Source organism: Myotis yumanensis, unplaced genomic scaffold, assembly GCF_028538775.1.
Source record: "Myotis yumanensis isolate MYYU_CA2020_CCGP unplaced genomic scaffold, mMyoYum1.0.hap1 SCAF_3, whole genome shotgun sequence".
NCBI classification, from domain to species: domain Eukaryota; kingdom Metazoa; phylum Chordata; class Mammalia; order Chiroptera; family Vespertilionidae; genus Myotis; species Myotis yumanensis.
In genome coordinates, this window is record NW_027223754.1 from 39,289,460 (window position 1) to 39,303,927 (window position 14,468).

The window sequence follows — 14,468 nt, forward strand, 5'->3', positions numbered from 1 at the left end:
TTCCGGTCAAGGGCATGTACCTTGGTTGTGGGCACATCCCCAGTGGGGGGTGTGCAGGAGGCAGCTGATCAATGTTTCTAACTCTCTATCCCTCCCTCTCCCTTCCTCTCTGTAAAAAATCAATAAAATATATTTTTTTAAAAATCACTTAATCTTTATGCAAGTACTATACTGACTTTAATTACATGATAGTTTTCTAGTAAGTTCTGAAAGGGTTAAGTGTAAGTTCTCCAAATTTGTTCTTTTTTTCAGGATTGTTTTGGCTGTTCTGGGTTCCTAAAGTTTCATGTGAATTTTAGTATCAGCTTGTCAATCTCTGACAAAAATAAAGTTTGGATTCTGATAAGAACTGCACTGAATCTGTACACCAATTTGGGAAGTAATGCCATCGTAACAGTATTAAATTTTTCAATTTATAAATGTAAAATGCTTTCTCTTTATTCAGATTTTATTTAATTTCTTTTTTAAGAGTCTGTAGTTTTCACAGTATAAGTTTTGCCCTTCTTTTGTTAAATTTATTCTAAGTATTTTATTCTTTTGATGCTCTTGTTTATGGAATTTTAATAATCTTATTTTTGGATTGTTCACTGAACGTAAATAAAAATAGAATTAATCTAGTATTCTGTACCCTTGCTAAACCTATTTATAATTGTAATAACTTCTCAGTGAATTTCTTAAGATTTTCTACATATAACATGTGACTTGCGAAGTGATTTTCATAATTTTTACTAATTATAGTTGGTTTGCTGCACAGAACTGCCTTTGAAGAAGTGGATCTCTGCCATTTAACTTTTAATATAAATATTATCAACACATAACTTACTTAAAATTGGAAAATGAAAAGACTCTGTAATTTAAAACTGCAAAAAAGTTTTACAACTATTAAAAAGTTAGTTTTTTGGAGATTCCAAAATGGTGGTGGAGTAAGTGGAAGCTACACTGACTCTCCCAGGACCAAAGTGGAAATACAACTAAAATATAGAAAAACCACCCTGAAAAATCAACTGAAGACTAGCCAGACAGAACCCTGATGATCAAGGGTGGAAAGTGGAGACCTTATAAAGACTGGTAGGAAGGGCAGAGGCATGAAAGGGCTGGCCGGGCTCCCACAGACAGCAGCTGAAGTTCCAGGGGGATATCTCAGTTGTGGGTGATTCCCACTGAGAATTCTGGGCTCTAAACCCCAAACTGGGCTTCCCAGCCCAGAGCATCAGAACTGAGGAAGGTGCCTGTGAAAAGCAGCAGGGCTGCTGTCTGCCCGGAGAGATGGCTGGAAATGCAGGCACCTTTTCTTATGCTTATTGGCCATTTGTGTATCTTCTTTGGAGAAATGTCTATTCAAGTCCTTTTAAAACAGGTTGTGTGTTTATTTGTTTTGCTACTGAGTTGTTGGAATCCTTTATATATTCTGGATAATATTCCCTGTCAGATATATACAAACTAGAGGCCCGGTGCATGAATTTGTGCATCGGTGGGGCCCTCTGGGTGGCCTGCGGGGATTGGGCCGAAACTCGAATCCAACACCTCCCGCAGCTCCTCCCTGCCACTCCTGCTCATCCCGGCCCCACTGCGCCTGCCGCAGGCTCACACCCAATCAGTCCCGATTGGGAGAGGCTCGTGCTGCCACAGCAGTGCTTGCCAGCCGTGAGCCCTGAACCTGGCGCCCTCCCGAAGGGAGTGGCCTGCGGGACCGGGCTGAAACCAGCTCTCCAACATCCCCTGAGGAGTCCGGGATTGCGAGAGGGCGCAGGCCAGACTAAGGGACCCTACAGTGCACGATCACGGAGGGACCGTGGGAGGGCTCCAGGGCGTGTCTGGCCCATCTCGCTCAGTCCCCATCGGCCAGACCTCGGCAGCAAGCTAACCTACCGGTCGGAGCGTCTACCCCATGGTGGTCAGTGCACGTCGTGGCAAACGGTTGAGCGGCCGTAGCATATTACACTTTGATTGGTTGAACAGTCAACCAGTCACCGGACGACTGTACACTTAGCATATCAGGCTTTTATTATATAGGATATTTTCTCTTACTCCATGGATTGCATTTTCACTCTGTTGGTTGTGTTCTTTGATGCACGAAAGGTTTACATTTTGACGTAGTCTTAATTTGTCTTTTTTTCTTTTGTTGACTGTGCTTTTAATGTCATATTCAATAAACGATCATCAAATCCAATGTCATAAGGCTTTTCTCATGCTTCCTTCTAAAAGTTTTATAGCTTTAGCTTTTACATTTAAGTCTCTTTTATTAAAAAATTATCTTTAGCTGTAACCGGTTTGGCTCAGTGGATAGAGCGTCGGCCTGCGGACTCAAGGGTCCCAGGTTCGATTCCAGTCAAGGGCATGTACTTTGATTGCGGGCACATCCCCAGTAGGGGGTGTGCAGGAGGCAGCTGATCGATGTTTCTCTCTCATCGATGTTTCTAACTCTCTATCCCTCTTCCTTCCTCTCTGTAAAAATATCAATAAAAAATCCTCACCTGAGGATATGTTTAAAAAAAAATTATCTTTATTGTTGAAAGTATTACAAATGTCCCAGATTTTCCCCCATTGACCCCCTCCACCCTGCTCCCACATCCTCCCAGATACATTTAGGTCTTTATAACATGTTTAGTTAATTTTATATTTGCTTTAAGGTAGGGTCCAACTTCATTTTTCTTTTGTTTTATTTTTATTGACTGATTGATTTATACATACTTAATCCCTTCTCCTTTTCCACCCAGCCCAGCACAGCCCCTCCCATAGTACTATTTGTTTCAAAGACTCCTTTCCCATTGAATGGCTTTGGCATTCCTATCAAAATCATTTGACCATATAACGAAGGGTTTATTTCTGGGCTTTCAAGTCTACTCCATTGGTCTATGCAACTGTCTTATGCCAGTACAACACTGTTTTCATTACTGTAGTTTTGTTTTAAGTTTTGAAATCAGGAAGTATGAGCTCTCCAACTTTGTTCTTCTTTTTCAAAATTGTTTTGGCTATTTGGGGTCCCTTGAGATTCCATATGAATCGTAGGGTGGATTTTTCTATTTCTGCAAAACTCCAAGGGATTTTGATAAGGATTGCACTGAATCTGTAGATAACTTTAGGTAGTATTAACATCATAACAACATTAAAAATCTTCCAATCTATGAACATAAAATGGCTTTCCATTTATATGTGTCTTCTTTAATTTCTTTCAGCAAAATTTTGTAGTTCCTAGTGTAATGTAGTTTCCAGTGTACAAGTTTTTCTCCTCCATAGTTGTTTATTTCTAAGCATCTTATTCTTTTTCTATGCTATCGTAAATTGAATTGTTTTTTGTATTTTCTACGTCTTATATAAATGGTATCATCCAGTACTTATGTTTTCACAATTTTCTTTTTCACTATTATTATGGTACATATATACATACTAAAAGTGTAACGACATGTAACAGAACAACAGACAGCACCTTCAGGATAGCTCTCACCTCTAGGGAGGAAGAAGGCGGAAATGGGATGATGCACAGAAGGAATTTAGCTGATATCTATAATTTTTTTCTTTTTTAATAGGAAATCATAGTAAGAAGATTTGTATATTTGCTGTGCTTTCCTAATTTGATATATCTTACAACTAAATGTTTTAATTAGATAAAAGAAGTGTGAAAACATGTGGTATCTGAAGCATTACTGTGGGCTAATAAGCAAATATGACTTTGCCTGGACTACCTCTGGGGTCATTAACCTAGACTGTCACCTCTAGGCTAATTCATTTTCTCTTGGCGTGGCACTAGGTACTCGAGAAAACCAAGCAGTCACAGTTCTCCCCTCTAAGGCCCTAAAAGCAGGGGTTCTACACTATTAAAATCTTCATACCAATGAGTCTTTACTTGCTCCACACAATTGAACTTGACTCCTTTCATAATACTGATGTCAAATGAAATTCAACATAAATATGCTTTAGAAAAAAGAAATACACTATCAGGAGTACTCTCTTTTCATTAGGTTTGATGTTTCTGATAATAGCTAAGCCAATAAATATGGGAAGTAGATTTTGATACTATATAACAAGGTGGATATTTTCTGGGGCAATTTTTCATGCATTAATTTTGATGTTTTTAAAACAGCCCTACTTTCTTCATGAGCTAAAAAGTGAAACAGGAGGTAACAATTCAAAGACACCACTTGAACTGTCAGGCCAATGGCCTCTAGTTTTCCAACATGGAATCTAAACAAGCACAGAGAAATAACAGTTCTAAGAAGTAAGCAGGGCGGTTTTCTTATTAAGCCAAGGCAAGGCTTAGGAAAATAGAGTTTGGGGTATCAGATTACCACTACAGTGGTTACCACTACAGTGGTGACTCACAAATTATGCTAAAGTCTACCTTTTTGTAAAGTTAACCTTCCCGAAGGAAAATGCTACATAATAATATTAATAGTCTCCACTACACAACATAATTTGCCACTCAACCTGATGTATGGTTAACTGTCCACTTACAAAGCTATTCCTTAAAACAATCACATGGAAAGGAGGAATGTAAAGAATCATCTAAGTTCCTCATAAAATATATTATAAGACAACTGTTTAATTCCATCACAGCTTTCATTTTAAGAGAGTTGAATGAAACATCTTTTAGCAACAAATACTTTAGCAGTTTTGGCATATAGAATGAATCACAGAATTTAAACAAAACCAAGGAGACTGCCCTTAATTCATGAAGTAATCTCATTTCCTTGTGATGCCACCACATAAGGACATCAGCTTCTCCAGTGTAGCAGCTTAGCACTTATCTAGCACACAGCCGGCACAGTCTTGCCTAAGTATTTGTTGAATAAATGAATTCTCATTAATTCTTGACTTCCGGCATTTTCTAGCTGGGATCAAGAAACTGCCATGCACCTAAAACCTCAGCAGGTCTTATTTCAGTGAAATTGTATTATTATGATTTTCATATCCTGTTTAAATCTTTTGACAAAAAGTCATTTTCCCCCAAAACAAAATGACATTTCAATGCAGCTTAGCCATGAGAAAAGGAATGTAAATTAATATAATATTTATTGTGCTAACTGTATGGTAGTTTCTGGGTTCATGCTGAAACTAAAAAAGGACACAAGTTAAAATAGAAACTTCATGGTTTTTTCTGGCAATCTCAAACAACAGAATTTAAGCATATTACTTATACCACAGTACAAACACTAAATCTTATTGTAACATTGCTCAGTACAGACAAGAATTAAACTAAAGCAGTTTTGCCATGGATATCATCCTAGGGTTTTAAGTTCTTCAAAACAAAGGAATGTCATCATAAGGTAAATTTAGCCTCAAGAATGTCTCACAACATGAAATCTCAAGAAAATGTTATATGAGGCTTCAGATTATTATTTTAAAAGAATGGTGACCTACCACAGCTATCATGCATTTGGAATTATAATTAAAGATACTCTTCTCTATTGCAAAGCCAAAAGTATCTCAATAACAAAAGAAAAAATGAATCAGGTGTCAGGAGGTAGGTTTAGAATGTGACTAAATCTAGGAATGTTATTTCCTAATTACCATCAGAGAAAAAAAATTCCATTTACATTCAGTTTCCTAAAGAAGATGAAACAAATACAAAGCTATGTTATAGATTCAAAAGATGTAAGTCACTGCAGAAGTTAAAAATTATTTCAAATATTCATAGATAATTTCAAAATTACACCACCCCCAAAGAAAAAGAAAGAAAACTTACAGAGAACGTTTTCCCATTGTTTGATGCTACAACAGTATGAACTTCATCATTCAGTTTTATTGAAAGCTCCCAGTTAGCCACTTGTGGTTTAACAATAGGCACTCTGAAGTAGAAAGAAAAGAAAAACAGTTAATAATTTCATATTTTTATCTCTCAGTAAACTGATTTTCTTTTGAGATTAAGTGTACAGAGTAAAACTGCCAAAGACTATTTCAGAACATTTTATTTTAAAGGTTCTATCCTTGAAAAAAAACTAGAGAGATTAAAAAAACAACAACAACAACAAAAAAAAACCCATACACAGACACTCCAAGGACAACAGCAGTCATTCTGGGATAATTGTGGTACCATCATCTATTTGAAGTACCTCATCTAGTCTATGAATTTGAGCCACTTTATTTGTGACAGTCCTTCAAGGATTAACCTTCCTTAAACAATATTCATTTCTTTTCAATATTTGGTTACTGTCCAAACTGTTTTTAAAATACTACAATGCTAGTTCTTTTTTTTTACTGAGTTTGCAAAAAAAAACACCCAAAACTGTACATAATTAGCATATACTCCTTGGTGAGTTGGGACATATTTATTCGCTCATGTTACCGTCACCACAATCAAGGTAATAAACATTCCCATCACCTCCAAAACCTTCCTTTTGTTTTGTTTTTTTTGTTTGTTTGTTTTGATAAGAATATAGTATCATTAATGCTTGTCTTAACACACAGATTTTTTTCTTGTGCATGATCAATATTACATAGTACAGAAAAACTGGGAGAAGCAGCCAGAGATACAAACATTTTTAGAATACAAATATTCGGCACATTTATTTTATTTTTTGTTAATCCTCACCAGAGGATATTTTTAGAGAGAGTGGAAGGGAGGAGGAGGAGAGAGAGAGAGAAACAGCAATGTGTGAGAGACACACTGACTTGTTACCTCCCGCATGAGCCCAGACCAGGGACAGAGATCAAACCTGAAACCCAGGTTCAGTGCAAGGGTCTCTGCTCTAACCACTGAGAGCAACAGCCAGGGCCCATGCATTTTTTTAAAAGTTACAACATTTTAATGATTTCTAAGTTAAACTAATTTAAATATTGTATGTTTACATTATTTATAGTTGTGAAATAATATGTACTAAATACTAAATATGTAGTATCCAGACTCTGGCTTAAGTCATAGTTCTGAAAAAATGTTGCAGGCTATGTTTTAATTTAACTCCCTATTCCAACCAATTTCAAAAGTATTTTCTGTGTATTTGATTTTTTTTAAATGTTATGGTCACAAAATCTTTGAATATAATCAAATCATTTCTAGACATATGTTTAATGGAGAATAATTAATCATTAAGGTAAATATTTGGCCCACTACTTATTTCCTAAAGATGAAAAAATGTTTTAAATACTATAAGAGTGAAAATTAAAGTGAAATATGCATTAAAAACCAGTAATAATGCATATGAAGGCCTGGAGGAGTCTTTTGGGCACTTTGAAGAGGACTGTTTCAGAATAGAGCGTCACACTTGAGAGCTGGAAAGAACAGGGGAGCATACAAGAGGGAGAGAAGGAGGGGAGAGAGAAAAGAGGGCATGGCCCAGAGAGAAGGAAAGGGAGGACAGGCTTTCTGTGCTCCAATTCCACTCTATTCCACGGGGCATTTTTTTTGTTTATGTCTGTCTCCCCAATTGGCCTGTGAGATTCTCAAAGACCAAGATCATGCCTTATTTTTATATATCCCAAAGCATGCACAGGATAAGCCCTGTCACTCCAGGGACACAGCATGAACTACTGAAGGAGAGTGAACCTTTGTTAGGGGCAGGAGGGAGAAACAGAACAGTGGAGACTAGTTGGAAGAAATATTAATTATGCCTTGTTAACCATGATTGTTTTGTTCTGATTAAAGAAAGCACATTCTAATCTGGCTGGGAGTTGTACATCCGGGACCTGGGTATTAACCTGGAAATAAGGTCCTTATCTGAGAATTGCCTATCAACATGAAAAGATTAACAACCTTGTTGCTGAAACAATGGGGGTTGCCTGCCCTTAGCAATCCCCCAGCCTGCATTGCCTATAATCTGTAACCATTTTACCCAATTTTATTCCTTTTGCATACCCATTCTTACTCCTTTTGCCTACTTCCTTCTGAATATAATCTTTGTCCTTCTACCCAATATAAGCAGTTGGCTTAAAGAGGGGAGGGGGGTGCAAAGCAGACTTTCATGGATGACCTAATGTTCTCCCATACTTCTGGCAGTATTGGAATAAATAATGCTCATACATGATTCAACCCTGTCTCTGCTTAATTGACTCAACTAATGACAGGCAGCCCAGACCCATTTATTGTCTGATCTCACCTTGAGCTCCCAGATTACAACCTGGCTGCATTTGGACTGCAGAGATGACCTCACTAGACTTCCCTTAGTTAACCTTCAACTGGGATTATCACCCTGACCTCTCAGGGGTACTGCAGGACAGAAATACTGGGCAACATGGCTTTCTGAAATCTTCGCAGTCCTGATAATTAGGTTACTCTCCTGCTCCAGATTGTTCCAAGACTTTCTACTTCAGCTCAGGTTAAATCTTAACTTACCTACCATTCAAGTTCCTTAAAATAAGACCCCACTCTTTGTATCTATTTCTGATTACTCTCTGATTTGACTGAGTCAAGTGCTTAAATTGCTTCACAAACCAAACCAAGCCAAGTTAAGAGGAGCAAGAGAAATAAGCACAGAGGTTACAAACTCGCTCTGGTGACTTCCAGCTTGCCATTAATCAGTTTGACCTGGAGCAAACTATTCAAGTCTCAGTTTCCCTATGTATAAAATAAAGATAATCATACTGTATGCATCAAAATGATGTATTGAGGATTAAATAATGCGTGTAAATGTTAACTTTTATTGTTATAATTAGTCCCAACTCTAGGCCTATATTCTTATTTTACCCCATAACTGAAATCCCTTTAAGGCAGTGGTTCTCAACCTTCTGGCCCTTTAAATACAGTTCCTCATGTTGTGACCCAACCATAAAATTATTTTTGTTGCTACTTCATAATTGTAATGTTGCTACTGTTATGAATCATAATGTAAATATCTGATATGCAGGATGGTCTTAGGTGATCCCTGTGAAAGGGTCGTTCAACCGCCAAAGGGGTCACAACCCACAGGTTGAGAACCGCTGCTTTAAGGAAACTGAATTCCTCTCTCTGCTTCTCAAACAGATTTTCTAAAAAAATTTCTCTCATAAACTGTTCCCTAATTATAGTACACACTTCAGTCATCTTCCTTGCACTTAACCTATATTATATGCTTGATATTTTCATAATTTAGTGGCCTAATGGAGGTAATTCTTTCAAGTAAATGTGGAGAGACTTTTTAGTTATGATGCAACAAGCCTGTTTCCAGAGGAGTAAGGAAGTTGTTGATCTTGACATCCTGTTGGAACCCAGAAAGCATTTTCCCACAGAAAGTGATCTTACAGCTGGTGGGGAGATGGAGTTGCCTCTCTTCGGAACCTAACTACTATTTATTTTCCCATTCTTTTATTTTGACCCACATCTGTTTCGTATATGTTATAACCTCCCCAAGAGGGAACTTGCAGCACAGGCTCTCGAGTTAAAATGCTGAGGTCTCATCTCAGCCCATTCTCTTCCTAGCAATGTCCCCAGGAACTCAGTCAATCCTTTTGAACCCAAATTTCCACAATTATAAAATATGGATCAGAGCAAAGTTGGGTGGGGGGAGGGTGATAACAGAGGAAAACTGTTGTTTCTTCTCAGCACAAAAGCCCTGAAGTGGCACTTTTCTAAAAATTTCTTTTAAGGTGACATGTTAGTAAAATACAGGAAAGAGGTTCCATTGTGAATGCAAAACCTTGACTACCAAGTGAAGATCACCAATGTGGAATCTCTTTATGAACTTGATCTTCCACAAACAAAATTGCTGAGAGTCCTTCTGGCTTTACATTCATTTCAAAGTGCTTTTGTTTTTAAATAGAATGGATGGGATTGGGCATGTATGTCCAATATAAAAACCAATAAACTATAATACACTGTAAATGAAAATAATAACACATACCAACCTAAAAGGACATATGCTCTATTTCTGCAAATTATGAAACTATACTAACAACGATTGATAGCAATTCTACTGTTTATAATGGTAATTATTACGTAAAGTTATATTTCAAATTTCAAAAAAGAATTACATTTATCTAATAAATCCAAACTAGTCTCAGAGAAGATTTTTATACATGACTCTGAAAAGAAGGGGAAAAACTCATGGAGCTTCATGCAGCTCTTCATGGCAATAACACACAGAAACCAGCTACCTTTCCTGAAGTATGTATCTAAGAGAAAACAGCTACCACCTGATCAAAAATTTCATCTGTACAACTTAATAGTTACTTGCAAAGCTGATATAATTTAAGCTACTACTTCAAAACACAACCTCCCCCCAAAAAAAGAAGGGAAAAGGAATTCACATAAACAACTACTCACAAAGCAAATCAAATAATAGCTCTCACCCAGACCTGTCTACTTTGATTATCATCAACCAGCCAGAAAGAATATGCTCAATAAAACCAAATTTTTCTACATTTTATGACAAAAACTGTCAGTTGATTGTCATAAATGTTAATGCTAATGCATTTAGCTTATTGAAATATTTTAATCAAAAAAGTACTAATGCAAATACACTGTTATAACATGTCATTTTTTTAAAGCAGATTTTATGTAAACATAACTATCAGGATCTTTAGTTAGCCGGGATTATAACCATCTCAAAACCATATTATCAGACACTCAGAAAAGCTGGTTTCAACTATGCTGTTACCTATTTAGGAGTGAAATACTGAGTTAAAACAATGTTAGTGGTCAAAGAATCATTAAGCAATCCTTCATCATAACTTTCACAGTGGGTGGTCTGTAAAATGATCAAGAATAATATGCTGCATTCCATAGCCACAGAGGTCAGCTTCTGCATACAAATCTTTGCAGGAAGAAAAAGGCCTTCAGAAAAGTGGGCCATTCATCTGAACGAAGTTCAGAGAATTTCCAGCACGGTGAAAAGCTATGTTATGCAAGCACATAGATGTATTCAGTGGGGGTAGACAGAACCAGCTCCATGGAGACTACAAAGGAGCCCTCCCATGGCTCATGAATAAGTCGAGGAAATGATCAGAAAAAAAAAGAGAGAGATGTTTAGACAGATGGCCCACTTTAAATGCCTGAGACAGGGCATAAGCAATTTTAATGAAACTTTAGATGTAGCATATGAATTGTTTCTTATTTCCTCCAGGAAAAAAAAAATAAAAAGAACAAAAATTCAGCAATTCACTGAAAAACCCACTTTTAAGCAAGTTGGGATGGAGAAAGAGTCACAAATACAAGTTTTATTAGTGCAATAAATTCATACACAATTCTTCACAGAGCCATCAGCTATCAAAATGAATATAAAAAGCACGGAATGAACAGATTAAAGGAATTTTAAACAGAAGTCTACTGCCAAACCAAACAAAAATCTAAGCCTTATTATGTGAGAACTTACAACACTCTAACATTAAAGTTTATCACTGCAGAAGAAAGATAAAAGCAGCATTTCCAGAGAACCTCTTCAAAGCTAGAAATTGTCACAGTGGAGGAATGGAATTCTGCCTGTGCACAATTTAAAATGTGTACATTCAAATATATATGTCCTTGTAGAACAGCATATATCACAAATTAGTGTCTAGAAATAGGGAACACACCCAGGTTGGTGTCATTAGCGTTACAAATTTTATGCAAATAGCAACTGAATCTAGAAATGAGTAACGATGTTCTCATAATTGTATATATGTTCCTATTATGCACACCCTATTCCCTTCTTCCACCAATTAGAATTTAAGGTTCTCAGTTTAAACTTTGGACACAACTGGTCAGGAAAGGCCATGTTGTACAGCCGTCACCTCCGCAGTCCTTCGTGTCTGACTGATCACTGACCACAAAAGCTATGTGCCTATCCTCCCTGTGTCTCAGTTTCCTTATCAGTAAGACAAAGATAATAAAAATACCTGACATGTTGATTAAATGAGATAAAGGAATGTAATGCTTAGACTAGTACTTGACACAAAAATGCTAAAAAAGACTTACCATTGTTATAATTTGGTGCACTATCTGAAATATTCTATTATTTCAACCACCCTGTTTTTCAATATGAATATACAATTTACACACAGAGAAATCCACAAAATCTTAAGTTCCACCACTTACCTTTCCAGTGGAAATGCCCCCTCCCCCAAACAGTTCAACTATCAATTAGACCAGCAATTTTCAACCAGTGTGCAGCAATATATGGTGTGCTGCAATAAATTTTAAAACATGCAATAACTATTTAGTCAGGGGCACTGACCTCTTTACCTTTAGACTGTCAAATAAAAACATGACAATAGCCAATACAACTATAGCTGTCCGGTGTGAATGAATCAATTTTTTTAAAAATATATATTTTATTGATTTTTTTACAGAGAGGAAGGGAGAGGGATAGAGAGTTAGAAACATCGATGAGAGAGAAACATCGATTAGCTGCTTCCTGCACATTCCCTACTGGGGATGTGCCCGCAACCAAAGTACATGCCCTTGACTAGAATCGAACCTGGGACCCTTCAGTCTGCAGGCTGATGCTCTATCCACTGAGCCAAACCAGTTAGGGCAATGAATCAAAATTATATACATTTTTTTGTCAGATCGGCAAAAAATATATTTTTTGGTGTGCCACAGAATTTTAGTAATTAGTTTATATATACCATGAGATGGAAAAGGTTGAAAATCGCTGAATTAGACTAAAGCTTCATATAAACAGGCTCCAAAACTATGTGACTCTTATGAGTGGTGTTTTAGTTTGTGTGTTTTTTTTGCCCAATATAATGTGTGTTTTTTTTTTTATGAATATATTTTTATTTATTTCAGAGAGGAAGGGAAAGGGAGAGAGTGATGAAACATCAATGATGAGAATCACTGATCAGCTCCCTCCTGCACGTCCCATACTGGGGACCAAGCCCACAAGCCGGGCATGTGCCCTGACTGGGAATCGAACTGTGACCTCGTGGTTTATAGGCCAATGCTCAACCACTGAACAACACTGGCTGGGCCCATTATAATGTTTCTGAGGCTCATTCATATTGAATAGTCCATTCTGTTTTTATTGCTGAGTGGTACTCTATTGTACAAACACACATTAGTTCATCCTTCTGTTGAAGGCATTTAGGTCGTTCCCAGTTATGGGCTCTTATGAACATTCTTTGTACAAGTCTTTTTTGGGGACATATGTTTTCTCGTGGGTAAAAAAAAAAAATCTAGAAAGAAAACACTAAAAAAATCTGTACTTCCACTAGCAATGGAATTGGCTCCATATCCTTGCCACCATTTGGTGTTAGTCTTCCTACTTCTAGCCAGGCTAGTGGCTGAGAAACCGTATCTCATCCTAGTTTACTGTGCATTTTCCTTATGACTGATAATGTCAAGCACCTCAACATTAGTGTTTATTGTCCTTTTTTTTCCTCAAGTTTTTGCCCATTTTTCATTAGGATGTTGGCCTTATTATTATTATTTATTTGGGTGAGTTATTTATTTTGGATAGAAAGCCTTTGTCAGAATTATTTATTCTGTGGTGTATTTTCTTTTAAATGTCTTACTGTTAATTTTCTTTAAAATGTCTTACCTTCAGCAGTTTTTTTCTAAATTAATGGACTTAATTTTTTAGAGAAGTTTTAGGTTTTCAGAAAAATTGAGCAAGAAGTACCGACAGCTTATATATATATATATATATATGTATACTACTATATAACAATATTATTAACTAAAGTCCACAGTTTATATAGGGTTCACTCTGTGCTGTACATTCTACAAGTTTTTTTTTAAAATATATTTTATTGATTTTTTTTTTTTTTTACAGAGAGGAAGGGAGAGAGATAGAGAGTTAGAAACATCGATGAGAGAGAAACATTGATCAGCTGCCTCCTGCACATCTCCTACTGGGGATGTGCCCACAACCCAGGTACATGCCCTTGACCAGGATCGAACCCGGGACCTTTCAGTCCGCAGGCCGACGCTCTATCCACTGAGCCAAACCAGTTTCGGGTACATTCTACAAGTTTGAACAAACGTATAATGACATGTATCCACCGTTAAGATATCATATAGAGTAAGTTCACTGCCCTAAAAATCCCATGCTCCACCTACTCAACTTGTCCTCCCTCCCCCCACTCCCAAATCCACTGCAAACACTGATCTTTACTGTTTCCATAGTTTTGCCTTTTCAAGAATGTCACAGCTAGAATAATAAAAAATGTAGCCTTTCCAGACTGGCTTCTTTCACTTATCATTATGGATTACATTTATTTCCTTACTGGTATAACTAAAGTCCAAATTTTAGAAATTAAAATTAGACATCATTATGTCTTCTAGCATGATAGAGTCTTATGTAAGAATATTTCTTCTCATAATTATAAACTATATTTATATGACTGTTCCCAATTTAGTGACATAAATAACCCTTGCAAGTAGAGCTGTAAAGAGCTTCTGGCAGGTAGAAGTAGTACACATGTGTGAACCAGTATTCTTCCCTCTTTTCTTCTCTGCCTTTGAATATAACATAAAGTTAAAATAGCACAGAGAAGTCCCAGTTCCTGTAAAAATGGCAGTTTAGGAGGGTTAGTTATTCCCAACTAACCCTCCTCCAATTATATACTCTGGAGAAGATATACAACATATACGAACTTTAAAAAATTGTAAACAGCCCATTGACATAAAATTCATATGT

The 14,468-nt window shown here is 36.8% G+C and overlaps 1 protein-coding gene across 1 annotated transcript in view; it reads right to left on the reverse strand.

Moving 5' to 3' along the window:
- Positions 1–14,468, reverse strand: part of PCCA (propionyl-CoA carboxylase subunit alpha) — a 341,666-nt gene that overhangs the window by 113,254 nt on the left and 213,944 nt on the right. Inside the window, exon 19 of the mRNA XM_070408647.1 lies at positions 5,684–5,786. Within this exon, the coding sequence (XP_070264748.1) occupies positions 5,684–5,786 (103 nt within the window). The remainder of the gene's footprint in view (positions 1–5,683; positions 5,787–14,468) is intronic.